The sequence below is a fragment of the Parasteatoda tepidariorum genome, chromosome 10 (assembly GCF_982258835.1).
Source record: "Parasteatoda tepidariorum strain Cologne lab strain chromosome 10, Ptep-v5.0, whole genome shotgun sequence".
NCBI lineage: Eukaryota > Metazoa > Arthropoda > Arachnida > Araneae > Theridiidae > Parasteatoda > Parasteatoda tepidariorum.
Genome location: NC_141764.1, coordinates 43,027,680 through 43,051,702, shown reverse-complemented (window position 1 = coordinate 43,051,702; position 24,023 = coordinate 43,027,680). Strand labels below are relative to the sequence as shown.

The 24,023-nt window shown below is 27.6% G+C and overlaps 1 protein-coding gene across 1 annotated transcript in view; it reads left to right on the top strand.

Annotated features, from left to right (window-relative positions):
• LOC122271584 (cell adhesion molecule Dscam1) overlaps nucleotides 1-24,023 on the top strand; it is a 445,844-nt gene that overhangs the window by 257,161 nt on the left and 164,660 nt on the right. The window contains exons 7-8 of the mRNA XM_071184629.2: nucleotides 2,005-2,412; nucleotides 23,099-23,260. Coding sequence (XP_071040730.2) covers nucleotides 2,005-2,412; nucleotides 23,099-23,260 — 570 coding nt within the window. The remainder of the gene's footprint in view (nucleotides 1-2,004; nucleotides 2,413-23,098; nucleotides 23,261-24,023) is intronic.

Sequence of the window (24,023 nt, the reverse complement as noted above, 5' to 3'; positions counted from 1 at the left end):
ATTTTGAAAGTCGATTTCTCGCAACTGCAAGCCAAGTTACTATTGTATATATTTTTGGGTTGCAAATAAATGCTTCGCTGAATAATATTAATTATCAATCTTGATTACAAATGGTTTGACCTATTTTCACTTTTTCATTGATAACAAAACATTTAAAAAACTGAAACTAAGAGAACTGTATAAAGATATATTTATATTTTTAAATTTACGAAACTTTTTGTTATAAATATGAATATGTATCATTCTTAATAAAAAATATTTCATACAAAACATTTCAACTTTTATTAATATAATCTGAAACGCAAATGTTTAAAACCAGATGACAAAACAACTGTTCAAATATTTGTACACTAATGTTTGTGAATAATTTTTTCCACTTAAATTTAAATTATCAAAATTAATTCAACCTAAGAATAATTTTACAATGCCTTTATTTATACACATAAAGCAAATAAGTCTTTGTTAACATAATTTTTTCGTGAAATGAAACTAATTTGATTTTAAAATGTTTTCTTCATTACACAAAATTTTTAAGGAATAAAAATACATTTTTCTCCCTTATTGCAAATGGTCAAAAGCATAAAATAAGACTTCAAAATAATGTGATGCATGCCGCAGACATATTTTGAAAAAATTCTAATAATATGTAAATTTCGTATTAATAACGTTAAGCTAACATATTGTTTACCTTATTTTCCTCTCTTTGTGTAAAAATTAAGCAATTTTTTTTTCTTATTTTAGTTTTTACTTCATTTAAATCAGTACAAGGACATACATGATGTTTATTATTTAAACTTTAAAAAATACTGTAAATACATTATTTATAGCAAAAAAATCACATCTGAATAGATAATAAAATAGCAGAATATTATAGCATCTGTCATTACTAAAACAAAAGTATACTTGCATTTTAAATTAATAATACGTGAAATTTTTAAAAAATAATTTTTAAAAGTACTGAAATATATTTATGGTTTTCGAAAATCTTACTTCTTTAAAAAAATTTAACAGAACTTTCTTTTTACATTTTAAAATTAACTGAAAATATAAGGTCAAAGATACATGATGGCCAATGTCATGTAACAACTGAGAAACGAAAATGAATGTTCAATTAAAATATTTACCGATAAGCATATGTGTTTGGCACATGGTTCGTGATTTCATCGTCAACGTTTAACATCCAAATCATATCCGATCCCTGGAAATAATGCTCAAGGTGAAACATTAGGTCAGACTCCTTTTAAGAGGAAAACTTTTCAACTATACCTAGCATGCACACCATGGAGGAAAATCTTCGGGAACCTCTTAGGGTTTGCCCGATGATGATGTGAGTGTAGCACGTTATCTGATATATTTTGAGTCAACATTGTTGTTTCAGAAGCAGTGTTATGAATCAACCAGTCACATCCGGAATTCCAATCAGATATATGACTTGAGCCAAACTAGTCTTTTTCTCCACTTATCATAGTTTAAAAAAATCTTGAGAGAGCAAAAATTCGTTATAATTTTCATTTATTAATTTCAAAAGAGGTGTAGTATATGTAGAAAATGGTTTAAGAACGTAAGAAACGGTTTAAGCTATGAATTTGACAAATATTTGCAAAATTCCATGCTAAATTATTGATAGTCATTTCTTTTAATTTTTTATGTCAATGAAAACGTAATAAAATGCAAACCAATAATAATTAATATATTTCATATCAATCGCACAATTTTAAAGCATTTTTCCATAAATTTAATTTATTGGCCGCACATTAGGCGGATGGAGGGACACAAAATGTGCGACGTAAAACAAATAGAAAATTTCGTTGCGATGGAATAGTATCCATCGCTACTGTTACAATGTAACCAACAACTGCTAATATGAAACTAATACTTAAGATGGAATTTTTAATCATGAAGGTTCTCAAAATTAGTTTTCGTACTCTTTCCAACTAGCATAAAGTAATTCATCAAATATAAATCGATAAATCTATAACAATTATTTTCTTATAAATTTTACAGAAGACGCTCCTGTTCTGAAGTATGTTTTCAAGCGCCAAACCATTCAACCTGGAGAGCGTTTTTCATTGCGATGTGTGGCATCAGGAAATCCGATTCCAAGAGTCACGTGGTCTTTGGACGCCAAGCCTATACCTGAAAACCACAGAGTTCAATATGGAGATTTCGTTAGCATTCATGCTGAGGTAGTGAGTTTTGTTAATGTAAGTTCTGCTCGCTCAGAAGATGGTGGGATTTACGAATGTAGAGCTCAAAACGAAGCTGGATCAGTGAGTCATCAAGAAAGAGTTGATGTCTTTGGGCCACCTTTCATTAGAATAATGAACAATGTAACTGTTGTTGATGGTGATTCATTGTTTTATCAGTGCCCTGCTTCAGGATTTCCAGAACCAGTTATTACATGGAGTAAAGGTAGCTTTATTTATTTTTGTTTATAAATAATTTGTTTTCTATGTTTCAATCAAATGAAATGATATGGGTGTAATAGTAAAATAATGTTTCACAAAAAAGTCACAGTAGTTCACCATTTTCTTATTAAATTTTTTTGAAAGTGTTTTAAAACGAAATCATCGATTATAGATTAAAAAACTAGGTACTTAACATTTTTGAATAAAATATTTTACAGCAGTATCTAGTTTAATAGCCGATACCACAGCACCTACTTCAATTTTACCCGTGGTATCTATTTATTTATTTCCACTATTAATTAAGCATCACTGGCACCAACATTACTTGCTGATTTTTTACTGCTCCAAACAGCAGATACTAATAATTATAAGCACTATTGAAAACAGGGTAGCTATTTCTTGCAGATTTGAATAATTAATTTTACATTGTACCTTACATTTATCGTCCACAAAGATGATTCTCGAAAGTATTTAATTTAAACCAATTATTGCATACCTAATCCTACTGATTAGCAAATTTAAAACAACTGACAAGTTCAGAAGACAAGACTTCGAAAGTAATGTTATCCAAGCTATAATATTCAATGCTTTTGAGTTTTCATGGTGGTCTAAGATACAATATCATGTTGCATCTTAGACCTATTTTCTTTACTGAGAAAAAAAGGGCTTGATTATTTTTATTTACTACAAAAAAGCTTTGATATGAAAAAATATATTCTTCCCTTAAAATACTTTAAAAATTCTCAAATCATTAAATTCTGCAAAAAACCCTGATTAATAGAATAATACTCTACTTACATTTATATACTTGGTATACACATTATATTTCTAAGTATGTCATCATTGCATAATTTTAATATAATTTGGAGTAACATTATGCTATATATTATTTATGACAATAGAAAAAGATTTTAGTGAGTAAAACTGCTCAATAAACTTATTGAAAACTTAGGTATATCAAATTTTCTTCTATTGAGTCAGTTATTTTAAAAAATAAAAATTTATTTTAAACTATTGCGTCTCAAATATTCGATAAAACACATTAAAAATATATCTAATTCCTTATTTTCCTTCTAACTTGCTATTTTGAAATCCGGTTCGTGGTAAGTCAAATGTTCACAAATTATTTATCAAATAAGCTATTACTATGATAAAGGAAAGCGTTAAAATCAGCAAAACTGAGTAAATCAGTAAATATATTTAAATTGACTCAACGAAGTATAATTATACATTCTCAGTGAACCAAAATTTTCTCAAACGCAAGCAAATTTTGTAATTTGTACCTGTCTTTCAAAATTTATAAGAACTTGCACTAAACTATTTTTATAAAAAAAACTCTGATTTTTATATACAATTGTTACTCCCCAATTCGAGTAGGATTTTTTTTTCCTGTAAAATGACAATCTAATTTGAAATATTCTTAGGTTTTACTTTAAGGAAATGACTTTAAGAAAAATATTTCATTTAAATTGCTTTACAAGTTTTTCCCATCTAAGTAATTATCTTTATTCTCAAAAATCTTAGATGCTGATTAAATTAAAGGGAACTTTAATTTAGTCAGATAGCTTTTAATTTATTTTTCTTAAAGATTAAATTTAAAATTTAATCTACAGTTGATTAGCTTATTAACTGTAGATTATAAATTAATATCAGAAAAATTTATATGAATATAAAAATGAAAGACGAAGTAATTTTAGAAATATAGAGCAATAAAATAATTTAAAAACTAATTTAATTTCTGCACTGCCGATGACAGAAATCATTATATAAGCATAAAAATTCATTAACTTCAGTATTTTGTAATTTGAAGATTTTAAGACAAGTATTTTTTATTAATCTTTTTTCTTTAAATCTATTTAATAAATACAAGAAAAGAAAATTATTCCTTCTAGTTTATTTTAAATTTTAAGCAATTATTATAGCAATTTTTTAAGTTTCCATAAGAAAATAAAGATTGAAATTTTTGAGAATTTAGACACAAAGGCTATTAAAAAATAATTACCTATGAAGTAAACAATATAATCTTTAAATATTAAAGAAAACTGATATTTAATTAAAACAGATATATAAAATATATAACTGATTTTTTTATCATTGTAAACTTGTGATGCTAAAAATATAAACGCATTAGTAATTTTAAAATAATTTTAATTTTAAATTATTTTTGAATAAAGTATGATTGTGCTCTGAGAAAAAAATTTATGGACAAAACTACTGTATATGGTAAATATGGTAAAATTTATCGTGTTTCAGCCTCTATGTGAACTACAAAAAACTGGATACTTTCTATTGAAGTGCGTTGGTAATGATTTTAGTGAAATTTCCAATAAAATATGATTTTCATATGTAGTAAAATTTAATAATTGAGGAAAATTTTGCTAATTTTGTCATAAGATCTCAAAGCATGGAATAAAAACCATATATTCGGTTAAATTTACTTCTCAGTTGTGTATTTTCAATTGAATATGCGTTAATGCATAATGCTGTAAAAGCTGTGAAGCGTTAATAGCAACTATAATTTTTAAAACCATAATTTCCGGTAAACCAGTATTGTATGAATGGGAAAATTACCAAATGAATGATTTCAATATGTTTGTTTTATTAACTAGCATAGTGTTTGTTTTATTACTATAAATGGCATTACCATTTGGTACGATAATTTTACCAGCATTTTTTTCTCTTTCAGTAAATATCTTTAATATACGCTCATGAACATACAAGAAATAAGACGTAGATACATGAATTAAAAGGGAAGAAAACAATAAGTAATGAAAAAAATTAACAGCTATAAATTCATAATTTTTTTAAATATTTTTATATGCTTATATCACAGTTTCTCTAAATAAAATTACGAGTAAATGCTTTTGTAAAAAAGAGTTCCGAAATTTGCGTCTAACTTTTCTCAGCTTTATCTAGAATTATGTTCAAAAATAAATAGGAAAAATTACATTTTCCACATATCCTTTATAAGCATTACAAATACAGCAGAGTTCAAACATTACCAGCGAGTATATTCTTAGAACGCTTGTCAGCCTTTGGTTGTTTAAATAAGCGAAAAACAACTTCCAATTTTTTTTTCTTTATTACTACAATCAAAATCAAATAATATCACATTATTACTTATTTATTACAAGTTATAAATTTTGTGAACTTAAAATCAATAAAAATATATATATTTTCGCGTTCCAAAGTATCGGTCTAGATTACGATTATTACTGAGTTTAAAAAAAATTTATGAAATTACTAAAAATACTGAAAAATGATATAATGCTGTAAAGACTTGAAGCCATGCTGTGATTGTTACACATCGGTACCCTAAATACTAATACTTTCACAGTAATTTGATCTAAATATAACGTATTAAGCTCTATTGATGAATTATATTGAGCTGTCAGAAAAAAAAATTCCCTCTGTATATAAAGTTTTCCCTCAAATTGTCTTGCAAATTATAAACTTAAATAAGTCACATGTAAAGCAAACTGATGCAAATAAATTGCTTTCACTTAGGTTCAAAATTTGACTTTTCCAGAAAAAAAGGGTATTGAAGAAAATTTATGATGCTGTCACTTAAAAATCCATTGATGTATGAAGGAAACAAGAAAAGTCTCTTTTCTCCTGTATAAAACTGAGAAACATTTTCTTCTATTTTTACCTGTCCCCTTGCAACTAATTTAATCGGAACAAATAGGTGTTCTAACCCCTTAACGGAAGAAAATGCGATTAGAAATTCTTATGACATATCAGTACAAAGTGGTTTCTTCTGTAGCTAGTTTCTAAAACAACGGAAAATCTTTTTTGAAACAATTACAGCAATCCTAAAACCTTCCTAAAAGAAAAGTGGAAACATATGTTCCTCTCTTCTGACCCTTTTGCTTTATTTTTCGGTGTTGAATCATAAATGGGTTACAAATATAGTTTTCACTTGTGTTTTCTAAATTTTGTTTACTTTCCTCCCCTCAATGGAGAGGATAGATAAAAGTTCTCAATTGTTAAATTTTTGAAAAATCTGGAAAAAAAAATGTTTTGCCTGAATAATTGACTCGCATCAATGAACTAATTGAGTTCCAATGTTTAAATCGACGGAGCATTAAAATGGTTCATGCCCTAGGAATTATGGGAGATTTTTCACTTCCGAAATCATTCGCATTCGTGCTGTTTCAATAATTATCCATGAAGGTTTTGAAATGAGGAAAAAAAAACAGAAATACTGTTATTGACGGTGATAACTAAGAAATGGGATATCTTCCTTTAGAATAAAAGATTTTTCTGCAAATAGCTGCAGAGAAAGAATATGATTATCGACTTATGCTATTTCACGCGTAAATGAAATACATTTATTTCAAATGTTTATCACTTTCTAGTCAAAATGTATTTTCCAAATTACTAGCTATTATTTTTCAAACGCGACAATGTAACTTGTTTCTGGAAAACTAAAAGAAAATATCAATAAATTTAGTTGGTAATTTGCGTGTTCGTTCATTTGTTTTCTGAAAAATTTAGTACAATTTAAATTATTTATTTCTACGTTAATCTTGTTGCTTATATATTTCACTTTTACTTATTGGTCAGTTTAATATATTGAGTTTCAAAATGAGGCTTATTCAAAACATGCTCAATTTATAAGGCATATTCAGTTTAAAAGACATATTCAATTTAAAAGATATATTCAGTTTAAAAGACATATTCATTTTATAAGGTATGATTATTTTAAAATGCATATTTAATTTATAAGGTACATTCAGTTTATAAGATATATTTTCAGCTTTATAATATAAATTAAAATTATTTTTTGGTTATTATTTTATTTATTAAAAAAGAGCAATTGTTGTTGTTATTGTCCTACCTTATATTTATAAGATATTAAATTTAAATTCGAAATTTATTAACAGTGATTTATTACAGTGATAATAAAGTTTTATATGCCTGGGTATGCTAATTCTATCCTGAATTTTTTTTTTATAATTTCATATCTCTAAAACTTTAAAGTTCATTTAAAATTCTTAGCATTGTAAGTCTCTCTATTGACTAGTGAGGTTTTTGAATCCTCTGTTGAAATCTTACTTGTACAACGGAATAGAATCGTTCATGTAGCAAGTTTAAATTACAAATTAATGCTCATGCAAAATTAAAATATTAAAAAAATCACATTTTTTTATTAATGAAGGGTATGATCAAAAGTTATGTCTTACCTCCTTAAACTGCATACTTAAAATTTTGGATATTTTAAGCGTTAGATATAAGATTTTAATTAGCATTACTAAATTTTCAGCAAACTGAAATTTTATCTAAAAGGATATTTGCAAATATTTTCTTTTTATATGATACAAATAATTTTACCATATCTAAGAAATACATTAGGAGTAAGAAAAAAGCAAAATTTAAAATAAATACTTCATATTTATTCAATGCTGTTTTCAAAAGCATGCGTACAAAACCAGATTTTTTTTTGTTTATTTACTTAATTTTTATGACTAAAAATGATTTCGTTGCGTTAAAAAAATATTTTTTTACTTATTTTTTAAAATTACCACAGGGAAAATTTTTCAAGGAATTCGCTAAAAAGTAAAATTTAGAAATTATTTAAAAAACATATAAACACCAACCAAATTTAAAATCGAAAAAAATAACCTGTATTAAATAACGCAGTTTATTTTTCCCTCCAAAACAAAAATGCTGATCTATGTTAAACACTAAACATATTACAGTCTAAAAAATTATGAATGATTATGAAATAAGTATTCATAGAAAATAACACTAACTAAGAAAAAATTAAAACCTGCAAAAAAATATTGTAGTTGAAATTTTTATTAAAAAAGTACGATTATTCGTTCATTGATTACTGTATATAAACCAATTATTCATAAGTTTTGTTTTGTTTACTTGTTCATTATTCCTTAAATATTTTCTTATTTAGTGCTTACATTAAAGATTTTTTTTGGCAAAAAAGGGACACTTTTTAACGTATAATATGACCGATTCCGTTGTATTCATGCGAAAATTTGTTTACTGTATCTCTCCGTTTCTCTTTTATTCTTATCATATTCAATGGAATTTTGGAAGAAAACAATCTCTCTAAATAATCAACTTTGTGCAATGCTAAGAACAACCTTTTTAGTCCATATCATAAGCAATAGGAAATGTCTAACTTTAAAATTTCGAAATAAATCAACCTTATTCATTTCAGAAAACCTAAAAATGATAGATTATTCCCTACTTTGAAACTGCACGCTTAAAAATGCTTGGAAATCTTAATAACGCCTTTGCAGGAAATGTGGGTTAGAAGAACTCTCAAAGCTGCGAGTAAGAACTCCTCGAAAGCTTCTCTCAAGAGATTTACCTTTACCCGAAGCTTTTATTTACGTTAAGTATATTAGCTTAGAATGGAGTAAGTAGCTATCTATCAACGGTAGCTTATATTCACGCAGCTCATTAGAATAACAGAGTGGATAAGTAGGCGTGGGGATCGGCCTAGAACAATTTTAGTCTGCACCCTCAAGTGACACTTCATTCATCATGTTAATGGGTCCGTCTTATATTTAATTGTTTCGCCGATGACAGTTTAGGAGATTGTGGACAATGACGTCACCGCAATCCACGTATCTGATTGGTCCGCGGTGTGAAAATTTGGGGCTCCCTCGAGTGAGGCTTTTGGATTTGAATTATATATTGTCAACTTCAACCCACTAGAGCGGGGATGGTTTAATTAGAGCTAACTCTTGCGCTGTTATGGAAGTTCTGACAGAGCCAACTTCTAGAGAAACTGAGTTTCTGATTATATAAAGTTAAGGAGCGCAATCATGAAGAGCGGAGATAATAATTGTACTGGAAGTATTTTAATAAGGATTTCCATATTTTATGGGCTTCTGATTTTAAATTTTAAGGCAATGGCTCATTATATTTATGGGCTCTATGGTAATTATTTTTAGTGTAGGATATTTAAGTATTATTAAATAAATTTTTATTTAAAATAGTTAATAAAAAATTAGTGAAACTGAGTTTCTGATTATATAAAGTAAAGGAGCGCAATCATGAAGAGCGGAGATAATAATTGAACTGGAAGTATTTTAATAAGGATTTCCATATTTTATGGGCTTCTAATTGTGAATTTTACGGCTATGACTCATTATATTTATGGGCTCTCCCAGCTAAAAATAAACTGCAGTTTTTCTGCAGAACTGAAGTAATTTTGTAGTTTTTCTGGAGTTAACTGCAGATTTTCTGTAGTGCAATCTTAACTGCAAAAACACTGCAGTCATTTTGCAGCTAATGTGAAGTAATTTCTCAGTAATTTATTTCAAAAAAACTTTGAGCTATAGTCTGCAAAATTACTGCAGTTTAAGTGAGGTCACTTTAAAATCATAAATTTCGAAAAAATTTAAACTTTAAATCCGTGGTTATTCTGCAGTAAATTTGAAGTAATAATGCAGTCATTGTTTCAGAAGTATACTTTTTGATGAATCTGCAGAAAAACTGCAGTTACTTTGTATTGTTGTAAAATAGAAAGAGTTTGATGTTTTCAATTTTGTTTTCTTGGTTGGTATATCAACTTTTTATAATGTTTATGTCTTTTTTTTCATTATAAATTAATTTCTCATAATTAGATAAATATTCTAAACATATATGTTGATAACGGAAATAACGTACACTATGTATGTTCATAAAAGGTAAAATTCATAAAATATATACTTGATTATTTATAATTCAGAAGCGTCAAAAACTTTTAAGTAAGATTTTGACACAATTTAATTGATTTAAAATAAGCCTAAAGTAATTAAATATAAAGGTATTTAAATATTTCTGTATTTTAGTAAATTTATTACTAATTTTATTTTTATTAATTTTTATTATATATTTCTTTTTGACTTAAGAAAACTATGTTTGCGCAAAGTTTATGGTAAAAGTAATATTAAAGTGAAGGCAAGCAGTTAATGTTAATTAGTTAATTTTTTTATTCGAATTCATACTAAGCTAGGATTATTGCGGAACAAAAATTATACTTATTTTTTCTAATCGAAACAAATATTTAGTTTGGATTTTAAACAATTTGATATCAAAAGAGTTTACAAAATTGAATTTGAAAAGGGATAATTAATCCAGATTTTTTAGCTTCAAACCTCTCCTTCAAACATTTATTAGTTTCACTCTGCTTCAGAAATTTGTCTTAAATAAATTTAGGCAATTTAAAACAATATACTTTTTTTTATTGCTTGGAAATAAAGTTTTACAAATTAAAAAAGTAATTTTGTTTGAAAAAAAAAATAACTCATAGTATTTTCAATTAAATCTAAATGAGCATAATACTTATAAAACTGCTTACTTTAAAAATTCGTTTAGAGCTCCTTACTTTTAAAAATTAAACTTAAAAGAAAAATAACAAAACTTAGGGGAAAAAAACTTAAATCTACATTGCTAGGAATTTTTCATAAAAAACACTCTTAACTAATCATTTAATTGTTATTTTACCGTATACAATAAAAACAATTAAATGACCATAAAATGATGATATTCAAACAGTTAACCATGAGAAAATTTATTAACTGTGTTTTCCCCTTATTTGATTTAACAAATAAAAACTTTTTCCTTGCCAACAAGACCCAGCTCATGAAACTATTTAATTCTTTGGTACCTCCTTGATACCGGGGTATAGCCGAGAGGGCTAATCGGTTAATCTCACACCTGACAGGAAGCGAGTTCGATTCCCAAGATACCTTGTGTCGACAGATTCACAACGGAAACTTTCATTCGTATTATGCTTCATGTATAGATAATTAAATTTAGAATAGTCCAATATTAAAAAAAAAAATTCAATCGAAAATATTTTTTTTCAAAATGAATTTTTTTTTAACAAAAACTATAGTATTTTCTATCAGTCACGATAGATGGCACCACCATTTGTATATTAAAAGTAAAAATTTTGAAGTTGGTACAACTGCAAAATTACTGCAGTTTACAAACTGCAGTAATTTTGCAGTGTTTTGACTTCAAAAAAACTGCAGTGCTATGGGCCAAATCACCACAGTCTTCAAACTGCAGTTTTTCTGTAGATTAACTGCAGTTTATTTTTAGCTGGGCTACGGTAATTAAATTATCTTTAGTGTATGATATTTATGTATTATTAAAATATTTTTTTTAAAATTAAAATAGTTAATAAAAAATAGGTCCCTACAATTTTATCACAAATAAAGATCAAGGAGGGAAAACGGTTTTTGTGCATTTTTCACAAAAAAATGACTACTCAGTGAAGACACACCATGCTGGGGTATAAGGGTTCATGTCCTTGCGCTGACAAGAAGAAAAAAGAAAAACATAGTAAGGAAAATGACAGAAAGACTTGTGAGGAAGTATTAATAGGAGGAGGCACTTAGAGGAAAAAATATAAGAATAAATGCAAAAAGATCAAAAACTGTAAAAAAAAAAATAAGTGTTTTTATTCTTTTGTAAAACTTAGCGTTTTTGAAGACTTTATTGCAACTCATTGATTTTGATCATAAATGCTTCATGCGAGCGTAACTTTTATCCAGTTTTGGTAATTCCAAGAGAAATTAAGTTTCGTGACGCAATTGTGGAGGGCAATGATAATTTTTGTTCTGAAAGATTTTTTTTTTAAAAAATAAAGAAAAGTTTTAAAATGTCATGAGCCTTCAAGTTTAAATTTTTAAATTTGTTAAATTTTAAATTATTTTACTTATTTTTAGAATCTGCGCTATGAAAGATATAAATAATGATTGAATGGAAATAATTTAAAGATAAATGTTTCCTTAAAATGACTATTAAACTTCGCTCAATAATAAAAACGTGAACGAACTTTTAATTTGTAGCTAGAATAGAAACCAAAAATGTATAATTATTTAATAGAAACATTTTGCATCAATTTCAATTCGTTAGAGTAGAAAGATTCATCTTGACCTGCTCAATTTTTTGGGGCCTGAAAATACTGTACGAACCAACTTAGAAAAAATTAATTTTCTAATTATTTACAAGTTTATTAGGAAAGCAACAATAGAAAGCTACGAGGATAAATGTCTGGGTAATAAAAAATAATCATTAAAATGTTTTATTTTATAATTGTGGTTTTTTTCTCCGTTTATGTACAGTAAATGATGATAAGATAGTTCTTTCAAAAAAATAATAGTTTATACGAAAATACTGAATTTTAAGGTTATTATGGTACTTTATAATAAAAATGAACATTAAAATGTAATGCTTGTAAAACGGAAATATTGTGTAACTCTATACCACAAACCTTTCTGTACAATGTTCCATTACTTTCTCAAACTCAAATTCACAAATTTCCAATGAATGTTAATATTTAAATATCTTAAGACCATAAATTTGTCACAGATCTTTTCAATGAAAAGAAAACAAAGCAGAGCGTTTTCAGTAAAAAATAAAGAATGATAAAGGGGAGAGGAAGTTAGAGTGGCCATCTTGATTAACAAATTTAGTAATAAGTCAAAATTCTCTTGTGTGATATCATATAACATTGATATGCACTTTCATGGGCAGTTGCACAATCAAACTTCGAGTACTTTAACAGAAATTTGTAAAAGAAGGTTTTCAAGGTTCAAAAATAAGCTTTTGAATTTTATCTTTACTCTCTTAGTGACATATTTTATTTTCTCGTAGTGATTTATTTTATTTTTTATTTTTTTTACCTATTTTGATACCTACCGACTTTTGCTCTTTGTACTGTCAATTTACCAGTATACTGGGCTTAAGCAATCATATGTCTTGGAGAAGCTAGCGTGGAGGTATTCAAATTAATCCAATTCAATTTGCAATGGAACATATATGAATCAGTTACATATGTATTACATTTGATTTAATTTATTTTTTAAATCAAAATGTTTTCTTATAATAATATACCTCTTCTACAAACGGTTGCAATATAAGGTTAAATATTTTTAGCACGAATTCTTTAAACTATTTCACTCTTTAAAGATTTTAACCAAAATTAAAAGTGATTTTTATCAAATTTCTTAAAATATCGAAATTTAATATAAATGAATCCAAGACAAACGTTTGCCATGCATTAAACTAAAGCAGAATATCAGTGAAAAGTATCGTCTTCCCTTTGGGGAGTTGTATCCATTGCTCCAGTATATAAAATATCGCTAAGCCATGCACTCCGTGTGTTGTTCATTAGGAACATTTCCTCATCAACTTAAAACCATGGATATTAAAATTTATTGGACTTGAAATTGGTTCTACTCTTTCAAATAAATCAATTTGAATAATGGGTTACAAATTTAATGATCTGTATATTGAAATTAGTATACTGATATTTATAGCATTTTGAAATGCACTAGTATAATGAAATTAAGTAAAATATATCAATATGTTTTCACCAATAAGGCTTAGATTGATATTACTTTTTCTTTCAGCTTTAGATAAACAGTTTAATGTTTTTCCCATTGTCCCCTTAGCTTGTTCATGTACCTAGTGATGATAAAAACAAATTTTTCCTTAGAAAAAGTATCATAGGGAAACTAAACAGGTTTGTTGTTTCAGAAGATGTAAGTCGAACTGCAGGTAATCATTCAAATTACTGTTAAAAATAATTACTGCAAATTTGCAGGAAATGTCTGCAACATCCCTCTCCCTTATAATCACAAAGAACGTTCTTTTATAGAGTAAAACCATTGATATCAAATTAATTTTATAGCATAATAAAATTGAAATCGAATATTTCCCTAAACATTTTACAATTCAGAAGCATATTCATGTTTTCCCATACTTTAATCGAAAAAAATGCCCTTTAAGTTTTTAAAAAACTGCATTTTTGCTTAACGACCTTTTTTGCTAAGATATTTTTCCTTCTTGGTCCTAAAAAGGTTAGGTGAGAAAGTTCGAACGGCCCAACAAAAGCTTCTTCTCCCTCGAAGTTCGAACGCTACCCTGCCTTGCGGCGTTAGCTTTTTTATTTTATTTTCTTTACGAACACGTTTCATATTTTCCTGAATAACAACAAGAGAAGAAAAATAGAAAATAACATAAAAAGTTCGAAAGGAAGTCCTAAAAACTCCAATATCGATGCAGTGCAATAGCCAAAGGCTGAAGCTTTTAAAAATTTAATACTTATAAGCTGTTGGAGTTTTCTATTTTTGAACTTACATAAATGTTTGAGGAGAGTTAATATATTAAATATTTTGAATACATTTACCATGACAACTATACTCGATTTATTTCAAAAGTAATTTTCTAGATAAAGCTAAAAAAGTAGTAAATGTGGCAAAAAATTTGCCAATTATTTTTTTTCTTCATTTCTTTGCTTCGCAATTATTCTCAATCCTTTTCATTTATTTCATGCATTAAATAATTGTTAAAAGATCCGATGTCCTTTTGAAACACATTTTACGCGTCATTAAATCGAAAAAAAAGGCATTAAATAAGAGTACTTGCTGAGTTTTCAAATTTGTTCAAGTTTGTTCAAATTGACGTGTTTCGTACAATTTTGCAAAAAAAAAAATAATAAAATAATGAAATTTAAATTTTTCATATTGTTTTATATTAAGTTCTCATAGAAATGACGTGATGTAAGAAAACTTTAAAACAAAATACTTACAGAAATTTTGCAAAAGTTTGGTAATAATAGACTATAAATGTTGAATATAGCGTTTATATATTAAACCAATAAATTCCATTATTTAACAGGATGGTAAAAAAGTAACTATTGTAATGTTAGAGCTCAAAAATAAAGACACTAAATATGAGTATTCGCTGAGTTTTAAAATTTTATTTGCATCTATTTCATGCAATTTTGGAGAAAAATAATAACGAAATTTAACTTTTATATTATTTTAAATTTCAAATTCTAATAGAAATGATGCGAAGAAGAAAAGTTTGAAGGAAAACAAAACTTGCAAAAGGTTGGTAATAATTATCTATAAATGTTGCCTGTAGCATGAAGATATCAACCAATAAATTTCATTCATTAACAGGAAGGTAATAAAATAACTATTGTAAGATCTAAAAAATGTCGTTAAAACTAACTATATAATTATTAAACTCTACAGAAAAAGAACATATTTTTGATATTCATGGGAAATTTAAAATGCAGTTGGAATGACTTTTAAGCATTGAAATAGTAGCGCCAGACAGAGATGGAAAATAGTGGATTATAAATTTCCAATGAATCCATTTACTGTATATGTTTTGACGACAATTTAAAAGAATAGGAAGCACAGTTATTTTATTCCCATTACATACTTTATATAATACAAAAAAGATCTAAAAAAACCGTATTTTGATTCCGAAACTCTGTCGTAACTGTAACCGAGAGATCTAAATAACAATTTTAATATTATTGAGTGCGTACTTTAAAGTAAGTTTACTTCGTTATAAAAATTGTAAAAATATCTATATATTCGATTACATATGCTAATCAGAGGGTCACATGTTGGCAAATTTATTATGTAGTATTGCTATTTATTAAAAACAATGTTTGCATACTGTAAAAACAACATCGAAGTGTAGAAGTTATACGCTAATCAATAAAAAAATCAATCTAAATATGTTTTTGTGAACCCCAATTTTGTTCTATTTCGCAAAAAATGTTGGTTAAAAGAATAATAAAAGATACTCATTTCTATTAATATCTTCATAGACATGGGCACATTAGGTACCATTATCATTGATCCTTTCTTGGAAAGCGTCTGAAGAAGAAAGAGATTTAAGGACTCATTGGTGGAGATTACTCTTAATTCTATAAAGACAAACCAAATCATCCTTCTTTCATGCAAATAAAAAAAATATCTATTTTTATGTTCCAGTCAATGCCAATTCTCTTCACGCCTACGACTTCTATTAGATAGACCTTACCGTTGTTCCCTTTACAGTCAGTGGACCTCAGCTGGCTGTTCTAAGATAACCTCATTCACCTCATTGAGATCAACTGGCCGAGAATTGGCCGATGGAAGCCTTTCAGATCTTCTTTTCCATTCTGCCATCAGCAGAGCAGGCAAACAAACGAGAAAAGCTTCTATTCTAGGATATCTATACGCTCAACTGACCCTCTGATGGAATGTGCCACGTTCCAAGATAGCTTTTTTATTCCATTTTTTGTTCTGTTCCGTGGTTTCCTTCCTCGTTACCATTCCTTTGTGTAAAAAAGTTCTATTTTATTCGATTTTCATTCTTTTTTGGGGGAGAAAGCGTAACTATCAGTCGAGAACGGGGAGGCATTACTTTTTTCTTCTTGAATGACCTAAGCAACAAACTAGCCCTAAAAACACTTCGATAAAGTTTTGGCACATAAAGCAACAATAAAAAAGGGGATGTGTGTGTTTTTGTTCTCTTGTTTCTGACTAGAAGGAAAGGCCGAGGCAAATATGGGAATAAAAGTATTTGCTTAGGTTGAATCTCCGATAATAGTTTCAAAACATCGTCCATCATTATTGAAGGATGATGGTGATGTGGGAACACAATAAGGGTCCGTTTATAGAGAAAATGACCATTTCTTCTGCTTTTCTAAAACTATAAATCAGATAGAATTTCTTTGATATGTCCACAGACAAAGATAAATATAAATGTGGAAGAGCATCTTCTTCTTAAAAGGTACTATAACTTGTCGAGGCGATAAATAAATGTTCTGGTATCATTATACAGTTTATGACAAGTCGAGAAACACTTCTCAAAAAATATTTTAAAATTTGCCCCTTGAATAATAGTTCTATGAAAACATTTTGGCAATAAATTATAGATTTCTATTTATTGTGATATTCTATTCTGAAGAATTACCATTCTTTTGTTAAAGTATAAATTACTTGTTTACTGTTGAATAAAATACTGTTTAAAGATAGCTTTTGATCGTAAACTGCCATTTATTCCTTATATTATATGTCATTATAATTTGAAAGATGTTCATGTTTCAAGGGAAATCATTTATATTAACTTTAAATTATGAGATTTTAATTGTTACATAAGCGAAAGACTGATGAAAAATAAAAATAATGATCAAAAGTAAAATACATTTTTTTTTTACATTTTTACTAGACAACACGATATTCAACAAAGTACATTCAACTTGCTGGGACTTGCTTCTTGATATACCCATTTAGAAAACAACTTTTAACCTTTATAACTGGTTTAATTAAATTTACTTTATTTTTTTATAACTTGCGTTTAAAAGCACACTCAATTCTGAGTTAACGAAAATTATAAGATCAACTCAATAGCCTTCTAATTTTAAACCCAACCCAAAAGACAAGGGAACTAATGAATAAAGTATTAGGATAAACTATCCTTCGTGGATGAATTTTTGATGTAACTAACCAGCATTTTCTTTACATGGAGAGTATAACTACGGAAACCTTCCACAGTTAGCACGATGGTATGGGAAATTTTACTAATCCCTGATTCGTCTACCACTGATTATATTTTACTCCAGCTGTGCGGTCAGTCTGAGTCGGAAAAAAATTAACCTGATTGAAAGTCGGATGCTCAATCCCTTGAGTCAAATTAAATCAATTAAAAACATTATCTTCATTTAAATTCTTTAAATGCAAATTCTTTAAATGAAAATCATAAAATCTTCATACAATGATTGTATATACAATGCTTCATACAATGATTGTATATACTATGCTTCAATGATGGTATATGCAATACTTCATACAATGATTGTATATACAATGCTACATACAATGATTGTATATATAATGCTTCATACAATGATTGTACATACAATGCTTCATTCAATGATTGTATATACTATGCTTCAATGATGGTATATGCAATACTTCATGCAATGATTGTATATACAATGCTACATACAATGATTGTATATACAATGCTTCACATAATGATTGCAGAAAACTGCGTTAAAATTAGTTTGAATCTGTGAGCTTGTGACTCATCAAATCAGCTTTTAACCCTACGCTAGGAAATGGTATCGTTCCATATTTTAACATGAGTGCAACCTAACAAAGTTATTGAGTAGATATTACAATTTATGACACAGCAATGTATCTTCCGTGAGTATTTTAAATAATATATTCAATATATATAATCAATATATATAATCAATATATATTATATCAATATATTATTATATCAACATATAACTATACTACTAAACGAAACTCAGTAGCACGACAGCCCATAGAGGGCCAAGGTCTACTGTGCCCATCTCAGTTTTCTTGACCATGGGCTCTGGGGTGCAGGAGCAGATGTTTCGGTCAGGTGGACAGCCGAACGCGGAATCCCCAGTGTTTAGTTCGCAAGCATGCTTGGTACTCATTTATCGAACCACTGAAGGGATGAAAGGCTGAATCAACCTTGCCCGGCCTGAGGATCGAGCCCAGGACCTGTGGTACGGGAGCCTGAAGCGCTACCACTCAGCCAGCGGGCGTCATATCAACATACACAGTTTCAATATATGTATATAATTTCATAGTTTTTGAGTTAGCAACAAATTTTACACTCAGAGTTTTCAATCATTTGTCGTGGAAGTTATACTTATGCAAAGAAACCTCCTTAGTTGTGTGAAAGAAATATTATAAGCAATTACAAATCAACTTGATTATAAAAATCTATACTTCCTTAAGATAAAATGAAGTTTTTCTTATTATTTTTATTAATATTTAATAAATTGAGAGTCTGTTATACAGTTATACTTAATTTTATCTTCATACAAAATAATTAATATTTTTCTTGAAATGCCCTTAATAGTTTTAATTTGTAATTTAGTCAATATAAAACTTAAGATACAAATATTGTAATGTTTAATTATAAGTTAAATTTTAATTTTTGACTTTAAGTTAAATTTCTTAAAAATAAAACTTTGCCTTTTTCAAAAAATTCCTTCTTGCTGAAACACGCTTCAAAATCTAAATTAAAAGGAATTAAAGATCTAATATCTTTTACTTTTAGAAATTTTAATTAACATTTGTTTACTTTCTAAACTAAAAGTTCCGAAAATGCCCGTTAGATATGAAATGAAATTATCTTTTAAAATTAAGAGAAAAAGAAATTAAAGGCTAATGAAAAACAAAATTTTTATTCCACTTTGAGCTGAATATACGGGCTTATTTTGATACTGAACATATGAAATAATTTTCGTCGAATACAGCTAATAATAAGTAAGATAACAAGAACTTTTTTTAAATGCAATTAAATTACAATTAAAATTCTTAAATATAATCGATGAAAACAGAGCTTTAAAAAAGAGTTTATACATTTACATGAAACAAATATTGTTAAAGATATGACGTATACGAAGTTTTCACGAAAAATAACAGCAACTTGTTGAAATGCTATAAATTTTTGAAAAATATGCAATATTTTTTTTTTCGTTGGGTTAAACTTTAAATTTTACCTTTGGATATTGCCATTTTTTTTCTTAACAAAATATTTTTTTCTCACCTTAGCCTTTATTTAGATAAAATAATAACGTAATAATCAATGAAATCAAAATATACAAAGTTAGAATTTCATTTTAAAATTACTGTAAAATAAACTGCAGCAGTCTGTCCATCCAATTAACCGTAAAGTTTACCGTAAGAAAATAACAGTTTTTACTTTTATGATTTTGAAGTCGCTTGGAACTAGTATGATTAAAAACTAGTACTATAACTATTTACAACTAGCTTGGTTTCAAAATCATAAAAAGAAATTTAACTGAACATTGAGTTAAGCTTATTGTTAGGTAACAGTTAGAGATGTGCCTTATCATATGAACTGTGGAATATGGTTTAATTCGTTTATTAGGTTGTTTCCCTTTTCGTAAGAAATTGGAAATACTGAACGTTTAGTATTATACAGTTTTGTTTTCAGCACTAATTTGTAACCGTGAACTGTTAGAATACTGCTTGGTTTTAAGCAGTATTCTAATATTCCAGGGTCACAAATTAGGGAGTGCAGAACATTATGTTGAGGATAATGGAGGAAAGAGTGTGGTTTCAACGCTGGGACTCGAACTCTGTTCTGTTAGTCAAGAGATTGACAAATTATCTTTCTCGACTATAACATGTAAGCATTCGCAAGAAACTAAGTGGCTTCATTAGCTAGATAAAATTCGGGTTGTTTAACCATATTAAGTAAAAACAATTAATAAACAGTTTTTCTCCCAGTTTAAAGTCTGAATATCCTCTTATATATGGTAATTTGACTGTTTTGTTTGAATAAGTAAAATAACAATTAAATAAATTGTTATTTACCCATTTTCCTAGTATACGTAAAATCTTGAGAAGCACATCTGTTAATAAATTAAGTATGTTATTTTTTTAAATTTTTCTCTATCTTATCTTTAAACAAAACAATTTACGGTTTTTATAAAAATGATCGAAATTAGGTTGAACATACTTTAATTAATACGTAGCAAAATAACCGAGAATAATAATTTTCAATTATAAGTTAAGCATTAATTGATAACTTTTAACCGAAATTATTAAAAACAAAGCTTTATCTTTTTCAAAAGAAATTTATTTTTCTGCAATCTACAATATTTTTTCGCAATTTAATTTTAAAGAGAATTAAAGCTATAATATCTGCTATTTATGGAAATATTAATTAAAATTTGTTAATTTTTCTTTTTCTTCCAAGAATACTGAAAATCCTCTCTGGATTTGAAACGTAAAATATCTTTTAAAATTAAAAGGAAAAGAAAGCTGAAATCTTATGAAAAATAAAAATTTTACTCTCCCCTTTAAGCCCCCGGGTACTAAACATCTAAAGATATTTTCCCGAACTACAACTACTAAGAAGTTATCTAACAAGAACTTTTTTTTATCCTTTTTACTAAAAATAAAACAAATATTCTTTAAACTAACCAACAAATACAAAGTCTTAGATGTATATGCCTGCTTTAATTTAGATTATTTTTTTAGATAAAGGCTCGCATTTTAATACAAAGGCATTATTAAGTAATTTGACACGTACAAAACATATTCATGAAAGCTTTTGTTTTTGGCAAATAAATCTTTATTTTCTTCACTATTGTGATGGATTCTAAGTTTAAAGTTATACAGTTGTTTTTTAAACCGTGATATTTAAAATTATAGGAATCGTAAAAGCCTTTACTTTTTTAGAAAAAAAATTATATCTGTCATGCATAAAACATGCATAATATATTTCCTAGCATTTAAAAACTAAATTATTATCTTATTTAATCCTTGTCTCAGTTAATAAAAATCATTAAGATAATCGGTAAACTTTTAATACTACCACCTTGAATTGAGTACAGAATAAAATCTATATTCCGAGATTCTCTCTACATCTCTACACATTGGCATAGAGTTTGAATACCGTTATATGATTGCCAGTGTTTCGGATTCCTTATTATCTCTCACATTCCCTATAATTCATTATTATTTCTTACTCTTTCACTTTCGCCAACTATTTTGGAGGCGTATGGCTAAGAAAAATAAGCTTGGCATTTAATTTAACCAATTAATAGCCAATATATGAATTCTTTAACTTTCTTAGGCGGAAACTATTTTAACGCATACTCGCACATTTGCATTGCATCGTAGGGATTCAAATCAAATCACTTCATTGGGAAGCAAGTGCTCGATCCCAGAGTGCATGTAATTTCAAGGAACTTGGAAATGAGTAGAGTTGACGGTTAGTAAGTCGAGTTGAAGATTAATTTATATTGTTATTCGAATAAGTGTCTTACCTCAATTTTGGAATATACGCCCTTTTCCAAGTGAGTTGCATCATTAGGCTACGAACAGAAAGGTCCGAGGTTTGAGCATATCTGGCGCTTATGAACAATCTCGTTTGCAGACCCTCTACATTGGTGACAACGGAAAACGCAAGCGCAACTCTCTCACTCTTCGACAGATGGCAGCACTTTGCTTTTTTTAACCTCGTTTCACAATCCGCCTTGAATGAAGAAAATGAAGAAAGAATTCGCTGGAGTGTCCAGCAACGTCAAGGTTCGGACTGAAGATAACTTTTACCTGCATAACTTTATTTTATGGTTAGAATCCATGCTGCCTAGACAGCTTTACGGGCATATATTTTATTATTACGATCGGTAACGGGAACATTTTTACTATCACCTACCATGATGCAGCCGTGCGATTTTACGACATGATTTTTGAATAATTAGAACAATTCTTAAATAAACAACAACCAATATAATTTCCACTTACTTTCAATTATCTCTTAGATCAATCTAGGACTCCAGAAATCCTAACTTAAACTCTCAAAAATGCTCCTCAGGGATAATATTGCTATTTTTATCATAATACATTTTTAAACAGATTTCTTTCAAATTTCACGAAATTTTACGAAATGACTTTATTTCTTAGATTGTTTGTATCGAAATAAGGAAATAAAAAAATGATGCTTAGAAATATTTCGAGAGGAGTTAAGGCTTGGAATGTTAAACTTATTTTGAGAATTTAAAATGGAAAGAAAAATACTAAACTTCTACAATTGTAAAATTTGAATACGCAGTAAATTTCAAATAGTTCTAAGAAAAAAAAATTCCTCTGATTATCTTTATATATTAATTAATTATTAAACTTGGAATTGAATGTTTAATTTATCAATAGCTCAAACTTAGAACTGAGATCAACTTATCTTTCAAAGTGAATCTACTGTCTTTTCTAATGTGAAATAATGTCTTTTCTGATGTGTTTTAATACGTAAAAATTTCGAAAACACATTATATTCAAGTCTTTGTTCCATTCAAAACATGATTCAAGGTAATAAATGTATTTTCTATTGATTTATTTCAGATGGGAAGGAACTTCCATTCAATGAACGTCAACAAATTAATACAAACGGAAGTTTCTACATTAAAGATGTCACTAGAGAAACAGATAGTGGAACTTATGTTTGCAGTGCAGTAAACAAACAGAAAGAACGCGCCCAAAGAGAACTGCATATTCGAGTTATGAGTAAGACATCCAATAATTTCAAGTTTGATGTTGACAAATTTGATGCATACAAACATATTGAGAACTGCCCTTTATAAAATAATGGAACATAAATACATTTATATTTCAATACGCTTTGTACCAAATCACATGCTGAAATTTATTTTTCTGATGAATAACTTGAATGATTTGCATTTAATATTATTGATGCTTATAATTCGATGCAATTAGAATTTTTATAAAGTTTTAATTCATAATTTAAAAAGCACTATTTTTAATTAATTTATTGTTCCTTTTACAATATTTATTAATTTTAACAAATGTATCAAAAACTATAATTAACTTTATAGTTACAACGAGTTACAGTTTCACTTCTCGTTTCCATTACTTTTTAGGAAATAAATATTTATCATAGTTCTTTAAATGTACTTCAAATTGAAAAATAATATTCATAATGTCTGGCATTAATAAAAATATGAATGAAAGTTATTATCCATATATATAAATATATATACAATTAGTATTCCTTAAAAATGATAATAACTTTCATATTTTTGAAACAGAGTATCAAAATAAATTTCAACACATAATTAATTCTAACTTACTAATTATCCAATCATTTTTATGCTAGTTTATGTAATTTTAAGAATTAATATTTTAAACTAAATACTTAAAACATCTTCTTTCAAAAAACTATCAAACAATTTGTTGCGGAAAAGTGCAGAAAACAAAAATAAGTGCCAAATTTTGATTCCTTGCTTCCAAATTTATTTTAACTAGATAT